Below are 22800 nucleotides of genomic sequence, written 5' to 3'. Positions count from 1 at the left end.
TTTAAATCAATATTTTAGTTTAGAGCTGGCAAATACAGCGTAGCACTCAATTCTAGAATTATGATTATATCCGTAACATTCTAAAGCAGGGGTGTCCAACCTTGTGGCCCGAGGGCCGCATGCGGCCCCGTGAAGTATTTAGTGCGGCCCCGGTCGAGGGCAATGCAGTGTTTTCCTCTGCTGCCCCTGGGTGTTTACCGTCTTGCCGGCTCCCTCCTCTGTCTTGCTGAAGTGTTTGCGTATTTGTGCGGCCCCAGAAACATTTTTTTTCGGCCAGTGCGGCCCAGGGAAGCCAAAAGGTTGGACACCCTTGTTCTAAAGCATCTTTCAAAATTAGGGCAAAAGGAGAGCTCCAGCGATAAGGATGCTTTCATAAATCAGAGCCTTGTGAGGACGTGATCACTTGAATGTCACTTATTGGGATTTTGCAGTGGGGTTTGTGCAGTGCAGTGAGACAAAATAGCACCGAGGAGTTTAGTAGGACTAAACTGGATGGACACAAGTCTCTAGTCTAAGATCCAGGAAACCAAGTCAGATCATTAATGCAGCAGCTGTGCACAGAGGGCAATACTTAAACCCTGGGAGAAGCTTGCAAACAGTGGCATAGCGAGGAAGGATGAGAGGCAACTGGGAGAGTAGCACCCCCCACCCTCGCTTCCCCCCTCCTGCAGGTGGGGGCAGAGAGGACAACGGGCGCTTATGCCCTCACAAAGACAGCGCCGCGGGGTGGACTGCCCCTCCCCCCCCTTATTTGCTTACAGTTTTCCCTTTGTAAATCCAGTGCAGTGGGAATTCTTTATCCCTTGTACTTTGCAAGTACTTTACAAGGTCTGTCCTAATCTTCCTCTTTTTTTTCCTATGGAGACAACTGTGCATGCTACTGGACAGAGTGTATACTTTTCTCCTGCAGAGAAAGGAAAATGGTTTCCAAGGCCAGTTTCTACAGGTGATCACCCGCATCCTCCATAAGCAGTACACCTGAAATGGATGAAGTGACTAGTTTCATTATATTCTGGCACAGCGCTAATACGCAGATCAGCCAGTGCCAACACAAATCTGACACAGGAAAACAATTGTTCACGTATCCAGCTTCCTGCAGGGAAAAGAAAGGATTTTCATAGTGAACTGTGAGCATCCTGTGAGATTTCATTTTGTTCATATGCCATTCCTTGGACGTGTTGTCAGATGTATCTATCTATAGTTGCACAGAATGCCCTATCCTGCATTTAAAAAATCCATGTCAAAACTGCATAATGACAGTTCATGGTTTGTTTGTTTGTTTTTTTTGTTTTGTTTTGTTTTTTACAAAGTCAGCCCTTGATTAAAAAAAAAATTTTTCTAAAATACATTCTGCTTCTAAAATGCTAAGTATTTTACAGGATGTATTAAAAGTGCCATCATAAATATATATATATATATATAGGACTATATACATAAATTTGAATTAAAATAAAATGTGAATTGTTAGGCATGTCAGACTGAACATTTTGCATTGGTAAAAAGAATGCTTCTGAGCTGTTCCTGGCATCTCTGTTAGAATATCTGCGGACGATTGCTGATTGTCCTCCAACAAAGCTGGGGGCAACAGGGGCAGCTTCTCTCTCGTTTCCACTCTGGAAAGTCACCAAGGATCTTCTGTCACTGCTCACTTACTGCTTTGGCTAGCGTGAAGTAAAAGAGAATAAAATTAACAAGTGTGCTACTTGATAAATACGTATTTGTACCACACAACTAGAACAATGGGTTTTAGTTTAGTTATGAGTGAAATGCCTGTAAAACAAGTCTCAATGGTGAACTGATAGTGTGAGTGGATTCCACGTTTATTACACTAGTGCAAGGTGGTTCAGTATGCAAAAAATTCAAATTACAAATTTATGTAAATTAGACTTTTCTCTACAACAGAGCTAGTTTCCCATAAAATTTACTTCACCTATATGCATACATATATATTTAAGTATGTACAGTATGCACACCAGAGATGTGCTCAGGGCAAAACATTTTGATTTGTTTGGACTTTTCCTCCAATTCTCAAACTGTCTGATTCATTTCACACATTTCTTTTACTAAAAAAAAAAAAAAAAAAAAAACACCCATTAATTTATAGTGTAATGCACATTAATTTTTTAACGAGCACTAATGAACTGAGCCGAACTAAGGCTCTCTGTTACTAAGGTGCGCTAAGCATTTTAGCGTGCGTTTAGCACACGCAATAAACACGTGTGCTAACTGCTAACGCATCCATAGGATAACATGCACACGCTAGCGTTTAGCACGCACTAATATTTATCACGCACCAAAAAGCAAAGCACGCCTTAGTAAAAGAGAGGGTTAATTAGTAAACTGGCTTCAATAATAAAGCTTTAACAAGCTCATAATTGAAAAAAAAAAAAAAAAATTTAATTGGGAGAAAGGCGCCTAATCTTCTTAAGCACAATTCTACAAAACCTAGGCGCCTCTCGCAAGGTGCCTAGCAGCACCAAACACCAAAGAAAGCATGTTTAGGTGCAAGTCTCTAAAGGACTTAAGCGCCTATAACGTAGGCCTTTAAAACCCTGGCCTGCGTTTTAAGTTGGGCACCGCTCAGCGCAATTCTGTAATGGGCGCCTAAGTACGAACGCCACGCAATAGGTGCCTATCTTTTTTAGACGCCAGTTACAGAATCTGGCCCCGAGTGCACACTAACAAATCGTAACCCTAATATAGACAGACACACACTATTTTAGATGAATTTTAGAGCCCTGCAGGTCAGTTTCGTGTACATTTTACTAAAAGGAACAACATTGTACAGTCTGAAGAAAATCTCCCCCCCCCACCAAATTCCAATCATGCACCAAACCCCCCAACTCTTCAGATTGACACCTAAGTAGAAAAACTTTCAAAGAAAAAATATAGCGTTAAGAACACAAGTAGTAGGAAACAGCTACACAGGAATAAATTCAACAATCTAACTGTGAATAAGCAAATCTAAAGCACTCCCAAATTGTTAAAGTGAGAAAGAAAAAGCCTCAGAACCCCTCTTCCCTGTTTGAATATGGGTGGGTGGCTACTGGGGTGATCACTGGCATAAAAAAAAACCTTCTTCACTATGAATACAAGGGTGGCTTCATATACCTGGATTTCCAAAAAGCCTTTGACAAGGTGCCTCACAAGCGTCTACTCCGGAAACTGAAGAACCATGGGGTGGACGGAGATGTACATAGATGGATCAGAAACTGGTTGGTGGGTAGGAAACAGAGGATAGGGGTAAAGGGCCACTACTCGGACTGGAGGAGGGTCACGAGTGATGTTCCGCAGGGCTCGGTGCTCGGGCCGCTGCTATTTAATATATTCATAAATGATCTAGAAACAGGGACGAAGTGTGAGATAATAAAATTTGCGGATGACACCAAACTATTTAGTGGAGCTCGGACTAAAGAGGACTGCGAAGAATTGCAAAGGGACTTGAGCAAACTAGGGGAATGGGTGATGAGATGGCAGATGGAAGTTCAATGTTGAGAAATGTAAAGTATTGCATCTGGGAAGCAGAAACCCGAGGTACAACTATACGATGGGAGGGAGGTTATTGAATGAGAGTACCCAAGAAAGGGACTTGGGGGTAATGGTGGACATGACAATGAAGCCGACAGCACAGTGCGCAGCGACCACTAAGAAAGCAAATAGAATGCTAGGTATAATCAAGGTATTACAACCAGGATGAAAGAAGTTATCCTGCTACTGTATCGGGCGATGGTGCGCCCGCATCTGGAATACTGCGTCCAATATTGGTCGCTGTACCTTAAGAAGGATATGGCGTTACTCGAGAGGGTTCAGAGGAGAGCGACACGTCTGATAAAAGGGATGGAAAACCTTTCATACGCTGAGAGATTGGAGACACTGGGTCTCTTTTCCATGGAGAAGAGGAGACTTAGAGGGGATATGATAGAGACTTATAAGATCATGAGGGGCGTAGAGAGGGACAGATTCTTCAAACTTTCAACAAATATAAGAACAAGAGGGCATTCGGAAAAACTGAAAGGGGACAGATTCAAAACAAATGCTAGGAAGTTCTTCTTTACCCATCGTGTGGTGGACACCTGGAATGCGCTTCCAGAGGACCTAATAGGGCAGAGTACGGTATTGGGGTTTAAGAAAGGATTGGACAATTTCCTGCTGGAAAGGGGGATAGAAGGGTATAAATAGAGGATCATTGCACAGGTCCTTACAGGACCTACGGCACGATGGACCTCAGGTCTTACCCAGCAGAGGCATTGCTTATGTTCTTAATGCAAAAACAAACTTTAAATAATCTTAATTTTGATGTTTAAATGCTTATCTGTCGGCCAGCGTTTCACATTTCCAGCTGCATCGGGGTGTGAAGACAAACAGTCAGCCCTATCTTTCAATGCATCTGTGTCCTTTTCTTCCTCTGCCAACTCCAGACTCCATCCCTTCTTCCTTGCTGCGCCACATGCTTGGAACAAGCTGCCCGAATCCCTATGGTGGGCTCCATCTCTGTCAGCGTTCAAGGCCCGGTTATAAGCCCACTTCTTTGAGAGTGCTTTTGACCCCTAACTCCTTTCACCTTGGGTTCTGCATCCCCAACCCTATATGTCATGTCTGTCTGTCCAAGTTGGATTGTAAGCTCTTCCGAGCAGGGACCGTCTATTAAATGTCAAAATGTACAGCGCTATGGAAACCTTTCAGCGCTATATAGTAGTAGCAGCATTGAAAACAGAGCAGACATTGTTTTCAATGCACTGAAAGACAGGGCTGACTGTCTTCACACCTCGATGCAGTTGGAAATGTGAAACGCTGGCCAACGTTGGACTTCAGCAAGGCTTTTGATAGTGTCCCACACTGCAGGTTTTTGAACAAGATGAGTTCATTGGGACTAGGAGAAACATTGACTGTATGGGTTAAAGACTGGCTCAGTGACAGGCTCCAAAAGGTGGTAGTCAATGGTACTCCCTCCGAAACATCGGAAGTAATCAGTGGAGTGCCACAGGGTTCAGTCTTGGGCCCAATCCTATTTAATATCTTTGTACGGGACCTGCCTCAGGGACTTTGAAGTAAAATTGCATTATTTGCCGATGACGCTAAACTGTGCAACATAGTGGGCAAAAGCACCATGCCAGACACTATGACGCAGGACCTACACTTACTAGAACAATGGTCTGCAACTTGGCAACTGAGTTTTAATGCCAAAAAGTATAAGGTTATGCACCTTTGTAGCGGAAATCCACGCAGAGCTTACACCCTGAATAGTGAGACCTTAGCAAGAACTGTTGCAGAACGGGACCTAGGAGACATCATCAGTGAAGATATGAAGAGTGCCGATCAAGTAGAGAAAGCATCATCCAAGGCTAGACAAATGCTGGGTTGCATCCGTAGAAGTTTTGTCAGAAGGAAGCCCGAGGTTATAATGCCATTTTACAGGTCCATGGTGAGACCTCATCTGGAATATTGTGTTCAGTTGTGGAGGCCACGTTATCAAAAGGATGTGCTGAGAATGGAGTCGGTTCAGCGAATGGACACTAGGATGGTCTCAGGCCTCAAGGATCTCCCATATGAAGAACGACTAGGTAAGTTGCAGCTATACTCTCTCGAGGAACGCAGAGAGAGGGGAGACATGATAGAGACATTCAAATATGTTACTGGCCGTATTGAAGTAGAAGAAGATATATTTTTCCTTCAAGAGGGCATCCGTTGAAAATCAGGGGTGGGAGATTTCATAGCGACACTAGGAAGGGTGGTTGATCGTTGGAATGATCTTCCACTTCAGGTAATTGAGGCCAGCAATGTGCTCGATTTTAAGAAAAAATGGGATCAGCATATGGGTTCACTTCGAGGAAGTGCTTAGGGGGGAGGGTTCTTAGAATGGGCAGACTTGTTGGGCCGATGGCCCTTTTCTGCCGTCATATTCTATGTTTCTATGATCGATTCCTCTTCTGGGCTTCAGCAGCACTATGCACCGCTAGGGACCTAGGCACCAGCACAGCTATTTATTTTCTGTAATGAGGGTTTAATTGGGTTTTAATGGTGTGACCCAATACTGTGCCACTTAAACCCAATTAAATCAATTAAGTTAGGCGAAGGTAGGGCGGCTACTGCTGCCTTTTAGCGGCTTTTGTAGAATCTGGCCCAGAGGGTCTAAGGTCCCGAGTCGCTGAACTTGCCGACTGGATTGTTATTGGGCGATTCTTGGCCGATTTTTGCTAAGCGACCGATTCACAAACGATTCTACATGCCAACGATCTTATCGGACGCACACCCTATAGCGATTCCATGGACCGCTGTAAGAGCGATCGAAGCACATAGTATCCTTGTTGGTTAGTGATGCAATTTATACACACGCTAGCTCTTTGCCCTTTACTACGTAGCTAGTGGGCGGGGAATGGGGTGACTGCGGTTTACTTTGCTGGCCCTACTACTTGGACATTTTAAAAAAAAGAAATGATTTGTGACCGACGCAGTGAATTATTTTTTTTGTGTAGCCAGACTATGGACATTTATCAAACAGAACACGCTTTAAACCCGCGGGTAAAAACCGCAGGTTAAATCCACGGGCTCGCAATGCGCATTTTACGGAATATAAAACAGGAATGAATTCTTACACATATGTAAAGTTATTTTACAGTTTAATTTTTTTTATTTTAATGGTTGTTTTATATGGGGTTGTAACCTCGATACTGATATTTCTGGGCAGGAGTAAGCGACTGGTCCTCTGCAGTCGTTTCTTTTCAGATCGGCAAACCCAGTCGGTGTTCCTTCTTCTGCTTAGTGAATCGATCGCTTCCTACTTTTCCATGCCATTTCCCCTCATTTGCATGGGTGGATCGGATCGAAGATTGATCGGGAAGCTGTTTAGTGAATCGGGTCGGGGTATGATCGGTGAGTTTAGTGAATCTAGCCCTAATTCTATAAATGGCACTTAGGTTAGGCCCTGCTAGGTGCCCTTATCACAGAAACCTAGCAAAGCCTAACTTAGTTCTGTACAGAGCTAAATTGTTTTTAATTGGTTTAGATGGTGTGGCAATTAGTCTAAAGGAAGATAGATATTTTAGATTTCATATAACAATGAGATTATGTAAAGATCGTCTGTCATTTAAGAAATTATTAAAAACACAACTATTCATAGAGGCCTTTGCTTTATCTAGATTTCAGTAAATTTGGGTACTAAGGAAAATTGGAAAGATTACGTTAAGTCAATTGTAATATTTCATGATGTTTTTGTCTGTGTTTTCAATTTGTGTATGTATGATGTTTGTACACCTCTTAGATGCAAGTGGTTTATACATTTTGAAAATAAATTAATTAACCATACTATTAAAAACCAATTCTAAAAAAAATCATTTTTGTCAATTTAGGTTGCATGTGGATATCTGCGCAGTGCTTAGCGATGCCCATGTTGAGGTGTCCTCTGACCCCTACCTGAAAAGTAAGGATGGTCAGCTTTATGGTAACATCTCTACAGAAGCTCTAAATTGACTCCCCAGTCATTAGTAGCGGGATAGAAGCTCTCAATAATCATAATCATTCTTGAGTTTTGTGAAGTGAGATATGATGCTTGATTTACAGCAGGACAATATCAGGCATAACTGGGCGCATGATAAATTTTAAAAGATTCTGTTAGTTATGCACATAAAACTAGAAACACACCTATGCACCTCCCATGCTCCGCCCACATCTATGCCACCTTATAGTAATGCACTAAGATGCTTACGTGCTGCCTTATAGAATAGCTGTAGAATGCACATAGGGCCTGATTCTATAGACGATGCGCTAGGCGTCCTTTATAGAATCATGCCTAAGCAGACATAGGCATCACTAGGCATCCTAGAGGCAGATGCCAATACAGTAGGCTGGGTTTTAACTTCTCTAATTTTCTACCTCAGATGCCTAGCAAGTGTCAACCATGCCTCTTCCAATGGTGGGGTTTGGCTCAGTAACCAGCTACAAAACCATTTCACCAGAACACCCATAAATAATTCTGATTTTGTTTCACTCATTCTTAACCCCCAATCCACTTTCATTTCTATTCATCGCAGTAACTGAGGTAGCTGCCATGCTGCTTATAATTGTGGCCCTATACTAGTAAGCCGTCAATACGCCTAAGGCAGGTTTGTCAAATAAGTACATAAGAGTTGCCATACTGGGATAAACCAATGTCAAACCCAGCATCCTGTTTCCAACAGTGGCCAACCCAGGTCCCAAGTACCTGGAAGAAACCCAAAAAGTAGCAACATTCCAAAGCTGAGATTGTGATGACATAATGCCTCATTCCACCAGTGCCTAAGAGCTAAACTCATCAGTGATGTCACAATGGCTTGATTATCCTCTACTTGGCTCATATAAGAATTGCCATTCTAGGTCCATCAATCCCCGTATCCTGTTTCCAACAGTGGCCAACCCAGGTCCCAAGTACCTGGAAGAAACCCAAAGAGTAGCAACATTCCAGAGCTGAGATTGTGATGTCATAATGCCTCATTGCACCAGTGCCTAAGAGCCAAACTCATCCGTGATGTCACAATGGCTTGCTCGTTCTATACTGGGCTCACATAAGAACATAAGGGTTGCCATACTGAGACAGACCAAAGGTCCATCGAGCCCAGTATCCTGTTTCCAACAGTGGCCAACCCAGGTCCAAGTACCTGGAAGAAACCCAAAGAGTAGCAACATTCCAGAGCTGAGATTGTGATGTCATAATGCCTCATTGCACCAGTGCCTAAGAGCCAAACTCATCCGTGATGTCACAATGGCTTGCTCGTTCTATACTGGGCTCACATAAGAACATAAGGGTTGCCATACTGAGACAGACCAAAGGTCCATCAATCCCAGTATCCTGTTTCCAACAGTGGCCAACCCAGGTCACAAATACCTTGCAAGATCCCAAAAGGATCTCCAAGGCCATCACTAACAATCTGTAATAAATATTCCTGACATCTAATTAAACATGTTGGTCGAACCAGGCCTCATGTGTCCCGGAGGTGTACGACACCCCCATCTGACCTAAAGAATATTATTAAAAAGCATAAACAATTAGAAAGCTAGAGGTTTATATGTTTTAGTCCACTCTTCCTATTGTTCCTATTGTTGCACTCCCCATATACAGCCTCTCCATCCAATCACGGCATAGATAAGTGCTCCACTTTTTTTTTTAACTAATGTGAAGAATAACGGTATTTCACCAACTAAAGAATGTCAAATTTTAAGAGAAATATGCTATGATTGGATGGAGAGGCTGTATATGGGGAATATTCCCCAGCTATGGTCTCCAGGTCTCTGAGCATATTGTTTTCATCTTGAATTGATATGAAACAAGGTTATACGCATTTATGGTGGCAATACAAATATAGGGGAGTTTCACATACTGTATATCTATTGTTTGGACATTAAAACTTTGTGCTACCAATTTTTGGAAGAACTTATTTCCCCTTTTTCTTGTATTGACCGAGTCAATAACTTAAATTAGGCAAATTTTTTAGGCATAAGAAGAAAAAAAAAAAAAAGGATAAAGAAGACTAAAACAATGAAACAGGAAGTGACCACAGAACCAGGGATGCCAGTTCAAATTCCACTGTCACACTTTGCAATCTAAAATAAGTTATTTAACCCTCCACTGCTTCAAGTACAAAAACTTAAGATTATAAGACAAGGAAATACTTAATGTACCTGAATGTAATTCACCTTCTACGCTACTCTGTACTTTCTGTGACTGAAAGAGTTAAGTATAAGCATTGATAGTACAGTGGAACCTTGGTTTACGAGCATAATTCGTTCCAGAAGCATGCTCGTAAACCAAATTGCTCGTATATCAAAGCAAGTTTCCCCATAGGAAGTAAGGGAAACTGCTTTGATTGGTTCCACCTCCTCCCCCCCCCCCCACGAGGCTACCGGCGCTGCTCCATTCTCCCCCCCCTTGAGGAATCTGATGCTGTTCCAAACCCCTCCCTGCGATCCAGCTTCCCCCCCCTACGAATCAGCATCCCCCTCCCCGCTCACGTTGCCCCCTCTCCACCGCGATCCTACTTTCCCCCCTCCCGAGCAGTCAATGACACCCTTTACCCGACTTGGCACCAGTGCCGGTGCCCGAAGATCCTCCCTCTTCTGGCGCGGCTGGGCGATGCGTCAGAAATCCTCCTTCTTCTAGTCTGGGCTGGGCTGGACTGGCTTTGAGCATTTGCGCATGCTCAAAGCCTTCTGGTCTCGCTCTCTCCGAGATTGAGAGTGAGACCAGAAGGCTTTGAGCATGCGCAAATGCTCAAAGCCAGTCCAACCCTGCCGTGTCGGGCAGAGCAAATCAGGGCAGTAGCAGGACGCGAAGCAGCGTGTTTAGAGTGCTGCGGCCCCTGCTGGAGTAAGGACGTTTGTCGGGACCGCGGGGCGGGAAGAGAAGAGGAGCGGCGGCAAGGGACTAAGGGAGTCGAAGGTAGGGTCGGATGGGAGGCTGAACAGGGGTTCGGGTGTGCCGGGGAGAGGAGCGAAGACGACGATGACGACCGGCCAGAGAGAGAGATTCGCACGCATGTGCACTCCTACCTGAGGGGCTCTACATCTTACGGAAAACGGACGCACGCAGGTGGGAGTGCGCATGCGCGGCTTAGCATTTTATTATATTAGATATGTTCAAAAAGTCAACAAAACCCTGGATAATTTTCACATACATTTCTTCCCACCGTGGACACGTTGCAAAGTATTTCTTTTACCGTATCATACAACCCAGCAAGAGTTACTTTGTAAAATTGATATATTACACTTACTATTTACTTGTTTAACAAAAGTTATGTTAAGTAATGAGACATTGGCCCCCTCTTTTACAAAAGCTGGCAGCGTGGGCCGGCGCAGTAAATGCGCCGATGCCCATAGTAATTGAAAGGGCATTGGCGCATTTGCCGCATGGCACTCGGCTTCGTAAAATGGGGGGGGCCTGAATTACTTGTTAGTGGAAAATGTAATAATTAGAATTAGTCCATTACATTTGCACAAAAGTAATCGTTACAATTTTGTTTCTTTACTGCCCAGGGAGTACAGAAATTTCTCAACAGCAGAAAGTTTGAAAGCCTGGCATACAAAAAACAGTTCACAGAACACCGTTCTTTGACATCACAGTGCACCGACAACCTATCCACCCTGACAAATTTGAGTACATTCACACAGAGTTAAAAATACATGAAGCTACGGCAAGTGAGACATGCCAAAAAGCGGTTAGTTCTTACTTTTAAAGGTGCTTAGACAAATGTGTAGTGAAATCCATTGCTTAGGGGGGAGTGAGGTGTCTGTGGTACAGAAGGTGAGGGAGCATTGGATGGGCAGGCCAGTTGCTGAGCTGGAAGGGATCATACACAGGATTTAAGTCATGTAATTAGACATGCACATTGAACAATTCGCTTTTTAACAATTAAGTACCAATTTGTAATACATTGAGGTATGAAGCATTTGAGCTGAACAGAAAAATACAGTTTACTAAGAGCAGATTCAATTGCAATTTTTCTAGTTTAATCAAAATGATTCCTCCATAACTGTTGATGGAGGGTTTAGAAAACATTTCTTTCAAGAAATGTTTATCTATTTAAAGCAGCAGTACTTGCTAGATACTTCAAATTAATAACCGACCCTTATTGGCTCTCTTTTGTCTTGATTTAGTCTTTCCGGGTCTCTTTTCATTGTTTTTAAAAAATTTGTTTTCTGGTTGAGTTTTTATTTTTTGTTGTTGTTATTTTGCATGTTTTGGGGAAATAATGTGGTGTCTCTTATTACAGCTATGGTCCTGCTGAACTGGGCTTTGAGGTGAATCATTTTAAATGGCATCTACATAATAAAACCCTAGCCGCGCATGTGCACTCTTATCTGCATGATTCCATGATCTGTAGGTCTGTGGCCGCAGGAGTACGCATGCGCGAGTCCCCAGCCTTCTTCCCAGCACCTACCTACACTGCCGACAGGACTGGCCGCCAGCGCTGGACTCTCCACAATATTTGGCTCCTCTCACCAACTGCACCAGCGTCGGAAAAGGCTTCCAACACTGGAGGGGATCGAGAGGAGCCGCGGCGACACCTCCGGGGCGGGAAGGGAAGTGCCGAAAAATCACTCCAGCTGCTACGTTCTTCGCGGTCCCGACTCCAGCAGCGTGTGCAGCACTCTACACACGCTGCTTCGGGGCCTTCTACTGCCCTGATTTGCTCTGCTGCGTCTCTGATGATGTCATCAGGGACGTGCCAGAGTAAATCAGGGCTGTAGAAGGCCCCGAAGCAGCGTGTGTAGAGTGCTGTACACGCTGCTGGAATCGGCAGATTTGTTGAGACTACGGAAAGGGAAGGGGGGGGGGGGTTAAGGGAAATGCTACTGCTGCACAGGGAAGTGGTGTGGGGGGAGGGAATGCTGCCGCTGTGACTGCTGCACAGGGAAATGGGGGGGATCGAAATACTGCTGTACAGGGAAGTAGGGGGGGGAAATGCTGCTGCACAGGGACATGGAGGGGGAGGGATGCTGCTGTGGCTGCTGCACAGGGAAGTGCGGGGGGGGGGAAAGAAAGACAGACAGCGAGAGGAAGGCAGACAGAAAGAAAAGAAGAAAGACACAGGGGCAGGGAGAGACACAGAAAGACAGACAGACAAAGGGGGCCAGGGAGAGAAACAGACAGAAACAAAGAACAAGCTCCGAACCACCTAGGGAGGAGCGATGACAAATCGGCCGAAGCCTTGGGGGCCAATCGGCTAGGCGCAGGGGGGGGGGGGAAGGGGGGTAGGATAGATTAGGGTGAGCGGAGGGGAGGTCGCCCCTTTCGATCCGGCTTCACATGAGGCGGACGCGGCTTCCCTCCCGCTCACCCTCGACTTCACAGGCCGGCAGCAACGGGCTTTGCCGTCGTCTTCGCTTGCAGGGATTTGGGTGGCTGGTCGCCACGGAGGGAGGTTCTCTCTCTGGCTCTGTGCATTGGAGTGGGCGGAGTGCGGCCGTGTCTTGGTGGCCCCGACGGCCCAGGCGTTGCCAGTGGACCGGCGGGTGGGGGCGCTGGGGGCCTCGGCGGGGATGGGCCGCTGCACGGGCGGCCTGGGCGCGTGGCCGGGAGCTCCCGTCTGCGGCTCCTTTTCGCCGAGTGTCCTCTCTTGCTGCGTGCGCTCTCTCCGTCCGGGTGCGCGCACGGGGCGGACGCGACTTCCTTCCCGCTCACTCTCAAAAAAAAAAAAAAAAAAAAAAAAAAATAAGGCATTGGGTTCCTCACCTCGTTTGTTGCCCTCTCTGGCTCTGTGCCTTGCGGTGGGCGGGGGGACGGCCGCGGCTTCGGGGTCCCAGCGGCCCGGGCGCTGTGAGGGGACCTGCGGGTGTGAGCGCTGGGGGCTGCTGCACGGGCAGCGTTGCGGGCCCGTCTGTGCCGCGAGGGGGGGATTTGCCTCTGTTGCCGGGGGCGCCGGGAGCGGCAGCCAACTGCTCGTCCCGACGCGGCCGGTTTTAGCTGCGCGGCCCATCTCCTGCTGCGGCGAGGCGGCGGTCCCTGGCGCCATCCCTCCCGCGATGCGTGGCTATCTTCCTTCCCCTCCCTGAACAATCCGGCGGTGGGGAAAGGGGGGATAGGGGTCTCCTGCCACGCGGGGCCCATTGCAGCAGCGTCCTTCCCCTCCCTAAGCACTCCGGCGGTGGGGGAAGGGGATTGGGGTCGCTGCCTCCCAGCTGCCATGCTCCCACCCCGAACCAGGCATCATGGCAGCCTGCGGCCGCACTGGGCCGCGTGGCATCCCGACTACGGCCGGCCGCTAACGGTTGCTGTCCGTGCCCTGGGCCCATGGCTGGGGCGTTGTACGCGGCGGTATGGCCCGACGGGGGCCCATTGCGGATCGGGTGTGGTTCGGAGCTTAAAAGCAATTGGAAGAGGGGTCCTTTTATTTGGTGCATCAGTATTTCTTAGTTACTCGTGCTGATTATAGCATAGTACCATTTTCAAAAAAAAAAAAATTTTCTCCATGATGAACTGAACAGAATTAGGAGAAAAATAATGTTTCTATGTTCAAATGTTTAATTTTCTTCATTTCTCTTTCTGTGTTCTCTTCTTCAGTATAAACTATGCAGGAATCATACTTCTTAACAGAGCTCCAGTGTCTTAATTACCCCAAATAAAGAACGTATAATCTAATCATTAATCAGATTTAACAAAAATGCTAATTAACCCAAACATGACTAATGTTATTAAACTGAAACTGTTACAGCCACCGTGTGGCTTGAAACTTCCTCAGAAAGGGACAGAGCTTCAATTGAACTAATTTCAGTTCATCCTTACCCTGATTACTTCCTACAAACTAATACGAGGGCGAATCAAAAATTAAAGGCAATTGTTAAATTACGCAAGAACCGGAACATATGTACTCGCACGTTGCCTGTCGGATTGTTTATCCACGCTCGGTGTAGCACTCGGAGTTAGTCATGTGGCAGCCGCGAGGTCAGAAACATAGGCGCTCCTTTGCAAGATTACACCATCGAAGAACAGCGTACAGTAGTGCGCTTTTCTTTGGACAGAGGGAGTAAAACCTGTGGAAATGCACCATTGGATATTGACTCAGTCTGGACGTAACACCAGGAATCTACCTGTGTCCGACGAGGCAGATGACGGTTGACCGCTTTGGGCACCCGCCCAGGGTCTCAGTGGCAGCCATGAGCTGTTCCTCCAGGAACTTGTCCTAATTTTCTTTTAACTATAGAAAAGTGCATTTGCATTTCTACCTGGGTCCGACGAGGCAGATGGCGGGTGACCGCTCCGGGCACCCGGGAGGCTGCCAGCCACGGCCACATGTCTCGGCACGGCCATCGCTGCGGTTTCTGCAGGGAGGGATCGACAAATTTAATTATCTTGACAATTCCCTGCATTCGGATTCCCCTATTGCTATCTGAGTGTAATTCTCTGCATTCTGTGCTTTCCTTATTGCTACCTGAGTCTACTTCTCGGCTGCAATGTGCTGGGCAAAATATAAGACCTTGCCTTCAGGGCTGTGCTAGATGAGGAAGTTATGCTTCACGGGTTATATCGAGTCTTCCCATCTATCCAATCAGCTAATTTTAATGATCCGATAATTCTTATCCTTGGGATGAGAAATATTAAAAGCATTTATCTTTCCAGTTATTCCAATTAATGAGACAGCGATGACACTGGACTCATCACATTTCTTCATTCAATGAATTTTCTTTAACTATAAATTTCTTATTTCCGGGAATTATCTTTAGTGATAAATTTCTTATTTCCGAGAATTTAACTAGAACTTGCAATAGGGAATAGCTGTGGCAACTGGATTTGACTGCCGACAACCTACAAATGTACTGTTTTTTCCTTATTAATTTCTGCTATATAACTTTACCTCATAAAACAAGGAAGACACTAGTTGGAGGCCGCTCTGTTTTCCTTTGACATGACATGCTGATATACAATCATGTTCCACTCTCCTTATGCCGGTACTTACTGTATCATTCTATAAGTATTTCTCGACAGCACAAGTCACGATCCATGCCGCCGTGCCGAAGAAGCCACCAGCACCAAAGAGGCGCTACCACCGCGGCTTCTACGGCCGCACATCTCAGCTGGAGCTCAGCACCGCCCGCAATTTTAACCCCACTAAGCTAGAGGGCAAATGAGATAGTCCAATTGCTTAGCCTAGGATAGGATCTCCCGAGATTGGGGCAGCATCCACTCGGCGGGAACTTCGATTCACAGGTCCTGCCCTTAGACTTCGATTCATGGATCCGATGTATACTACTGTACAACACTGGCTTCATTCGAGAGCACAGAGACCACATCAGCTGACCTCTGGAATCCTGTACAAGCAGCGGCAATGCGATAATCAGCATCTGGGAGGTAAGTCCGATACATGAAGGGACATGGCTTTATCGGCCCTTACATTGGGGTGTACAACACAACAATAAATTAATATAAATTCACAAATCATTTTAATTTACCTTAAAGGGCCTACTATCGCTTTATCCATTTAACGACTTACATAAGACCTTCATTAAGAAGGTTTACGTTACCTCAACAGCATAGTTTGATATCTACACACTGATCCAGATATTTTACATTGGAGCCTCTGTGCATTGCTAGGCTCATCAGTACATTGGATACGCTCCTCGGTAATTCTCTGTGCATAGCTAGGCTCATCAGTACATTGGATATGCTCCTCTGATATGCTCCCCTGTACATCGCTAGGCTCATCAGTACATTGGTTATGCTCCCTTGTGCATTGGCGAAGCTTATCAGTACAGGGGATATCAGTACATGCTCATCGGTACATTGCCTAGGCTTATCAGTACATTGGATAGGCTGCTAGACTTATCCGTACATTGAATGCTCCTCTATACATCGTCTAAGTTCATCAGTATATGGGATATGCTCCTCTAGGTTCATCAGTACATTGGATATGCTCCTCTGTACATTGGCTAGGTTCGTCAGTACATTGGATATGCTCCTCTGTATCAGGACATCGGGTATGCTCCTCTGTACATTGGCTAGGCTCATCAGTACATGGGATATGCTCCTCGGTACATTGGCTAGGCTTATCAGTACAGGGGATATGCTCCTCGGTACATTGGCTAGGCTTATCAGTACATTGTACTCTGGATCCTCTGTACATCGCTAGGCTCATCAGTACATTAGATATACTCCTCTGTACATTTGCCAGGCTCCCCTGTACATTAGGTAGGCAGCACATTGGATACGCTCCCCCGTACATTGGCTAGGCTTATCAGTACATTGGATATGCTCCTCTATCAGTACATTGGATATCCTCCTCTGTACATTGGCTAGGCCACATTGCATGTGCTCCTCGGTATCAGTACATTGGATATACTCCTCGGTATATGCTCCTCTATCAGTACATTGGATATGCTCCTCTGTACATTGGCTAAGCTTATCAGTACATTGGAGGTGCTCCTCTGTATCGGTACATTGGATATGCTCCTCTGTACATTGCCTAGGCTTATCAGCGCATTGCAGGTGCTCCTCTGTACATTGGCTAAGCTTATCAGTACATGGGATGTGCTCCTCTGTATCGGTACACTAGATATACTCCTCTGTACATTGGCTAGGCTTATCAGTACATTGGATACGCTCCTCTGTACATTGGCTAGGCTTATCAGCGCATTGCATGTGCTAGGCTTATCAGTACATCGAATAGGCTCCTCTGTGCATTGGATACGCTCCTCTGTACATTGGCTAGGCTTATCAGCACATTGCATGTGCTCCTCGGTACATTGGCTAGGCTTATCAGCACATTGCATGTGCTCCTCGGTACATTGGCAACGCTTATCAGCACATTGCATGTGCTCCTCGGTACATCAGCACATTTATCAGCACATGGCATGTGCTCCTCGGTACATTGGCAACGCTTATCAGCACATTGCATGTGCTCCGCGGTACATCGGCAACGCTTATCAGCACATTGCATGTGCTCCTCGGTACATCAGCACATTGCATGTGCTCCTCTGTACAGTAGCAATGCTTATCAGCACATGGCATGTGCTCCTTGGTACATTGGCAACGCTTATCAGCACATTGCACGTGCTCCTCGGTACATCAGCACATTGCATGTGCTCCGCTGTACAGTGGCAACGCTTATCAGCACATGGCATGTGCTCCTCGGTACATTGGCAACGCTTATCAGCACATCGCAAATGCTCTACATTGGCTTATTACAGCAGAGGCTTCCACGGCCTCAACTGCAGCGGCAGCTTCTACGGCAGCACAATATCAGCAATATACAACAGCAGAGGCTTCCACGGCCTCAACTGCAGCGGCAGCTTCTACGCACAATATCAGCAATATACAACAGCAGAGGCTTCCACGGCCTCAACTGCAGCGGCAGCTTCTACGGCAGCACAATATCAGCAATATACAACAGCAGAGGCTTCCACGGCCTCAACTGCAGCGGCAGCTTCTACGGCAGCACAATATCAGCAATATACAACAGCAGAGGCTTCCACGGCCTCAACTGCAGCGCCAGCTTCTACGGCAGCACAATATCAGCAATACAACATCAGCGGCTCTAACAGCAGGGGCTTCCACGGCCACCGGTACATTGGCAACGCTTATCAGCACATTGCATGTGCTCCTTGGTACATCAGCAACGCTTATCAGCACATTGCATGCTCGGTACATCAGCACATTGCATGTGCTCCGCTGTACAGTGGCAACGCTTATCAACGCTTATCAGCATATCGCAAATGCTCTACATTGGCTTATTACAGCAGAGGCTTCCACGGCCTCAACTGCAGCGGCAGCTTCTACGGCAGCACAATATCAGCAACTGCAGCGCCAGCTTCTACGGCAGCACAATATCAGCAATACAACATCAGCGGCTCTAACAGCAGGGGCTTCCACGGCCACCGGTACATTGGCAACGCTTATCAGCACATTGCATGTGCTCCTTGGTACATCAGCAACGCTTATCAGCACATTGCATGCTCGGTACATCAGCACATTGCATGTGCTCCGCTGTACAGTGGCAACGCTTATCAACGCTTATCAGCATATCGCAAATGCTCTACATTGGCTTATTACAGCAGAGGCTTCCACGGCCTCAACTGCAGCGGCAGCTTCTACGGCAGCACAATATCAGCAATATACAACATCAGCGGCTCTAACAGCAGGGGCTTCCACGGCCACCGGTACATTGGCAACGCTTATCAGCACATTGCATGTGCTCCTCGGTACATTGGCAATGCTTATCAGCACATTGCATGTGCTCCTCGGTACATTGGCAACGCTTATCAGCACATCGCATGTGCTCTACATTGGCTAGGCTTATCAGTACATAGCATGTCCTCCTCGGTACATTTGCTAGGCTCCTACATTGGCTAGGCTCATCAGTACAGGGCCATATATATATGGTGGGTTGCATACATAACTTGAGTAAGCGGAGACAATGAAGTTATATCAGTTGATGAAGTTTTGCAAATATCAGTTGATGAAACCCGTGCAGTGGGTTGAGTATATTTCATTACACTGAGGCGATTCAGTACGAAAAGTTATCAGTACCTTTGCATACCCATGCAGTGGGTAGCATATAGGCCGCAGCTACAGCACTTGGGGGGAACCCGCGATAAGCGAGGTTTCGCTATCCCGGGTAGTGGAGGGTAAGCACAGCATATGAGTCAACGACATACACCTTTACATTGCTTAGGAAATTGGGCATGTCACCTTGCTTGGACGGCAGGGAGGCCAGGCCCTGATCTTCACAGCAACGTACTGCTGATGAGAGGACACATCCTTGAACGGGATAGGTCCAGCGAGCAGGGGAAGCTGTTACGGCAACTCAGATTCGGAGAGGATGAAGAGGCATATGCTGTGCACCTGATCATGTGGTGGTCATACCTGATTGGTTATTCTGCTCAATGGATGACAGTTGTGATGTAATAGTGCTGTTATGGCTGCGGCCTAATAAATTCCACACTAGTTGAAAACGCTTGTGTAGTGTCTTTGTTTTCCGGACCAAGGGGTAGAGCACCAAGTGCTGAGTGCACGATTTGAGAACAAGCTCCGAACCACCTAGGGAGGAGCGATGACAAATCGGCCGAAGCCTTGGGGGCCAATCGGCTAGGCGCAGGGGGGGGGGAAGGGGGGTAGGATAGATTAGGGTGAGCGGAGGGGAGGTCGCCCCTTTCGATCCGGCTTCACATGAGGCGGACGCGGCTTCCCTCCCGCCCACCCTCTACTTCTGTCGCAGCCAGACTGGAAAGGAGGGTAAGCACAGCATATGAGTCAACGACATACACCTTTACATTGCTTAGGAAATTGGGCATGTCACCTTGCTTGGACGGCAGGGAGGCCAGGCCCTGATCTTCACAGCAACGTACTGCTGATGAGAGGACACATCCTTGAACGGGATAGGTCCAGCGAGCAGGGGAAGCTGTTACGGCAACTCAGATTCGGAGAGGATGAAGAGGCATATGCTGTGCACCTGATCATGTGGTGGTCATACCTGATTGGTTATTCTGCTCAATGGATGACAGTTGTGATGTAATAGTGCTGTTATGGCTGCGGCCTAATAAATTCCACACTAGTTGAAAACGCTTGTGTAGTGTCTTTGTTTTCCGGACCAAGGGGTAGAGCACCAAGTGCTGAGTGCACGATTTGAGACAGCGGGAGGGAGAGAGAGACAGAAATAAAGAAAGACAGACAGACATATATTCTAGCACCCGTTAAAGTAATGGGCTAAAATATTAGTTTTAAAATAAAACCAATATTCTTAAGTATGCCACTGATGACTGAATTCATGGCACATTTATACAGCATAAGTCATTGTTAATTTTGCTTTAAGTCTGATGATCCCCTTCTTGTGAGTTGAGCATTTTTGTATTATAAAATGGCAGGGCAAGGACATTAGGCCCTCCCAGTTAACCTTTAGGCCCCTTGTCTCCCCCCCTTAACAATCATGATCACTTAAACACCACCCCTCCAAGACTAAGGGCTTTTAATCACGCGCTACCCTCGCGCTAGCTGAAAAATTACCGCCTGCTCAAGAGGAGGTGGTAGTGGCTAGCACGTCCGGCGGTTTAGCACACGCTATTACGCGCATTAAACCACTAATGCTGCTTCATAAAAGGAGCCCTAAGACTTAGGGAAGGGACTGAAAGGAGGGATTTCTCCTCAGATTCAATCGCTGTTGACCAATTACTGGCTGATTTTGAAACAGCGATTGATTCACCACCTTTTTTGCGTGGAGGTGCAAATCATTTGCATGCAACCTCCTCCAGCTTCCTGTCACTGCTGTCAGCGGCTTTAAAAAAATAAAATGGGCCAGATATTTTGTGTGTATTATACACACAAAATATCTGGCCAATTAAAAAAAGAAAAAAAAGCCCCCCCACCACACAAACGTGTGGCCCTGCTGCCCCCCCCCCCGAAGAAAAAGGCAGGAGGGATGCCAAATCCATCCTGCCATCGGCGCTCTCCCCAAATATGGCAGGAGAGGCCTGAGGCACCTTAGCCAATCAAGGACTTCCTTAGGGAGGAGTCTAAGGAAGTCCCTGATTGGCCATTGTAAAAACCGATGCAAAATAGCCATGCAATTGTTAGTGAATCAGTTGCTTATCTATTTTGCATGGGATTTTGCTCATATGCATGGGAGGATTGGATCGGATGGGAGATTTGATCAGCAGCAGTTTAGTGAATCGGGTTGGGGTCGGGGAACGATCGCAAAACCAGTAAAACTGGTTTTGCGATCGGAGGTACAGGATCGGAGGGTTTAGTGAATCTAGGCCATAGTTGGAGTGTATGGGATCAGGTGTCTTTCTAAGAATGCGGGAGTTTTGTTCACTCCCGCATTCTTAGAAAGACACCAGATTCCATCCGCTCCAACTAGATCCTTAAGATCTGAGGAGAAATCCCTTCTTTCAGTCCCTTCCCTAAGATTCATTTACACGCGGAGGGACACGATCTTCTCCATTACGGCACCGCAAACATGGAACTCACTGCCGATATATATCAGGGAAGAAAAGTCTCTTAACAAGTTTAAAGGACTTTTAAAAAGCTGGCTCTTCAAGGACGCTTTCAAATGAGTTTTTTGGATTCTTTTGAACTCAAATATTCCTCAGAGAGCTATTATCCCTATAAAAGAAAATTAATGGGTAAAAATTCCCTGTCCTAACCCTATACGTTCTCATTTTCTCCTAAACATGGTAATTCAACCTGTTTCCCTCTTGTCTCATGTATTGTCAGAGTCTTAAAGCATGCTTTAAAAAATTTTTTTTAATTAAAACCCTGTTTTTATATTTGTAAATCACACTGGATCACGATATTGTGATCAAATCAAATTTTAAATAAACATAAGAACATATGATTTGCCGCTGCTGGGTCAGACCAGTGGTCCATCATGCCCAGCAATCTGCTCACGCAACGGCCCTTAGGTCAAACACCCCTGCCCTATTTGAGTCTAGCCTTACTTGTTTATATGTTATGTTCCAGTAGGAACTTGAAACTAATCTGGGAAAATGGGTTATTTGAAAGCTTTCCACCGTCCCTGATGAACGTACCCTCCCGTTTGAGTGTGTGGTTATTGGCACCTGTGTTGCTTTGCCTGCAAATGTTGTTCAACGCCCACCTGAAGCTGCTGCCTTACGTGCCCTCCTAGTCTTTCCTAATTGTTAGGCCAGCCCTGTATAAACATAGAATGTGACGGCAGAAAATGGCCGTCGGCCCAACAAGTCTGCCCACTCGAAGAACCCTCTCTCAACAAGAACCCTCTCTCTAAGAATTTCCCAGAGTGAACCCACTCCAAGAACCCTCTCTCAACAAAAACCCTCTCTCTAAGAATTTCCCAGAGTGAACCCACTCCAAGAACCCTCTCTCAACAAAAACCCTCTCTCTAAGAATTTCCCAGAGTGAACCCACTCCAAGAACCCTCTCTCAACAAGAACCCTCTCTCTAAGAATTTCCCAGAGTGAACCCACTCGAAGAACCCTCTCTCAACAAGAACCCTCTCTCTAAGAATTTCCCAGAGTGAACCCACTCCAAGAACCCTCTCTCAACAAAAACCCTCTCTCTAAGAATTTCCCAGAGTGAACCCACTCCAAGAACCCTCTCTCAACAAGAACCCTCTCTCTAAGAATTTCCCAGAGTGAACCCACTCCAAGAACCCTCTCTCAACAAGAACCCTCTCTCTAAGAATTTCCCAGAGTGAACCCACTCGAAGAACCCTCTCTCAACAAGAACCCTCTCTCTAAGAATTTCCCAGAGTGAACCCACTCCAAGAACCCTCTCTCAACAAGAACCCTCTCTCTAAGAATTTCCCAGAGTGAACCCACTCCAAGAACCCTCTCTCAACAAGAACCCTCTCTCTAAGAATTTCC

The 22800-nt window shown here is 46.3% G+C and overlaps 1 protein-coding gene across 6 annotated transcripts in view; it reads right to left on the bottom strand.

Annotated features, from left to right (window-relative positions):
* Positions 1 to 1348: 1348 nt before the first annotated feature.
* PLEKHA7 (pleckstrin homology domain containing A7) overlaps positions 1349 to 22800 on the bottom strand; it is a 437534-nt gene continuing 416082 nt past the window's right edge. For 5 of the 6 annotated variants that reach the window (XM_033928326.1, XM_033928328.1, XM_033928331.1 and 2 more), the window contains 2 exons: positions 11196 to 11305; positions 1349 to 1661 (listed from right to left, as the gene is read on the bottom strand). In XM_033928326.1, coding sequence (XP_033784217.1) covers positions 11208 to 11305 — 98 coding nt within the window. In that variant the 3' untranslated portion in view covers positions 1349 to 1661; positions 11196 to 11207. The remainder of the gene's footprint in view (positions 1662 to 11195; positions 11306 to 22800) is intronic. The other variant, XM_033928327.1, reaches the window with a different exon arrangement.

Source organism: Geotrypetes seraphini, chromosome 19, assembly GCF_902459505.1.
Source record: "Geotrypetes seraphini chromosome 19, aGeoSer1.1, whole genome shotgun sequence".
Lineage (NCBI taxonomy): Eukaryota > Metazoa > Chordata > Amphibia > Gymnophiona > Dermophiidae > Geotrypetes > Geotrypetes seraphini.
The sequence above is the reverse complement of the archived record's forward strand: the minus strand, read 5'-3'. Positions and strand labels throughout refer to the sequence as shown.